Genomic DNA, 1,824 nt, shown 5'->3' on the forward strand with positions numbered 1-1,824 from the left:
AGATCGATTTGCCTACTACTATAAATATGATTAATGACTTTGGGTTTAATTTAAGTGTCTATAGAATTGATGCAATACCACGGCAAAGTGCTGTGAGTTGTACTTATATCAATTTTCAAATAAACAGGAAAGGAAATACAGGAAGTACAAATAATTTTAATATCTCTATCTTGCGCCATCAAATAGTATAAAATATATAACTTTATTAATATAAATGTTTTTGATATATTCTGGTATTTCAAAATTTTTACTTAAGATGGTTTATGTATAAAGAAAGCGGTTTCCTTGAATTATATGCACTTAAAAGTTAACTAATTAAAACTTTGGCAGATTAAATTTCATAACAAGGTAATCGCCTATTCCAAAGAAATAAACCATCTGTGCGATACCAAATAGTGGTGCAATCAATATAACTCTACAAAGTCCACCTTTGAAAAATGCTAGTATGCCCTCTAGCCTATAAGTTTTTCTTATGCAGTCCAAGGAGCCAGTATACTTTTTTATTTTTGACGCTTGATCCGCCGCTTGTAAACGCGTTTTTATTAAATCAACAGGCGTTGCAACAAAAGCCCCTGCAGAACCTGCTGCAACTCCAGCCACAAATGAACACCAAGATTCAGCATCATCTGATCTTGGGCCCTTGCGAGGGCACAAGTCATTTAGTGTTTCAAAAAGCGGAAAGTAAACAACTGAAAATATTACTTCACGTAATATAGTCAAATGACTACCTTGATAAAAGCCCCATATGCCATTATGCTGTACAACTCTTTTTGTTATCTGCCACGTTGTCCATGGTTTTAAAACTTTTCCTTTTTTATCAAAACTAGCTTTTGCTGCATCGAGATTTTGCATTTTAATTTTTATTAGTTCCATTGGATTTGTGACCACTACTTGTGATGCGCCAGCTATAGCACCAGAAACAACTTGATTTGTGAAGGTCAGATCGTGGAATATATTTTTTTTAATAAACCAATCACAAAAAAAGTCATTCGATGTTAAAAAAATTGCCTTCTCCCAAGCTGTAAACATAACACTGACTAAATAGCCCCTGTACAATCCCAACAATTTTTCACTTTTATATGTTTTATAAATGCAATCGATCATACCGTTGTACATTTTCGTTCCGTCTGGGTGAACTTGCTGGCTTTGCAAGCGCGTTACCAATAAATCAAGTGGATATGTTGCCGTTAAACCTACTATACCTGCTATTCCACCGTCAATAATACTGGGAAGCAAGTAAAATTTACGAGGCTGTGGTAAAGCTTCTTTTCGAAACCCAAAAAACTGAAATATGGCCGTCAGCAATGTCATACTCCTGACAACAGGACCGCTGTCCTTTTCAAATTAAAAGCCGTCTGCTGAAAGTTATCGTAGCTACAAGAAAAGATGGTCACTTACATACAAAAGTTGCAATTTATAACTGTTACCAAAACTTTAATCAGTTGTGAACGGATTTTATGTCGATTATGCACAATTAATAAGAGATTAATACTGCAGATCGCGCGCCATATCAGATGTGCTAATTTTCATCATTTCAGTGCATAATGGGTGAAATTAAACTTCAATTATTATATTATAGTACACTAAATTTTTATTAATTTTTTTTAAAAAAATTTTATGTGACATTAAAATCAAAAGTAATTTTAATTAAATAAGCTAGTACGAACAGCTTTTACCACTATATGTTAATAAACATGAGCGTTGCCAAATCAACAGTTATGCAAAACGTGATGCCTAATGGGTGTAAAGATAAAAGTGATGTCAGCAAGTTTTTATCAATACTGTCCTCTTCCAATACTGAACCACGCTTAATATATATATTTT

General features: G+C 33.4%; 1 protein-coding gene across 1 annotated transcript; it reads right to left on the reverse strand.

Annotated features, from left to right (window-relative positions):
* Nucleotides 1–201: 201 nt before the first annotated feature.
* On the reverse strand, nt 202–1,585 carry LOC119661984 (mitochondrial glutamate carrier 1-like). Its single transcript, XM_038071512.1, has 2 exons — nt 1,428–1,585; nt 202–1,374 (listed from the first exon to the last, which is right to left on the reverse strand). Exon 2 carries the CDS (start codon nt 1,309–1,311, stop codon nt 316–318), a length of 996 nt encoding a protein of 331 aa, XP_037927440.1. The 5' UTR covers nt 1,312–1,374; nt 1,428–1,585; the 3' UTR covers nt 202–315.
* Nucleotides 1,586–1,824: the final 239 nt, after the last annotated feature.

This window comes from Teleopsis dalmanni, chromosome X, assembly GCF_002237135.1.
Source record: "Teleopsis dalmanni isolate 2A chromosome X, ASM223713v2, whole genome shotgun sequence".
Taxonomy (NCBI): Eukaryota; Metazoa; Arthropoda; class Insecta; order Diptera; family Diopsidae; genus Teleopsis; species Teleopsis dalmanni.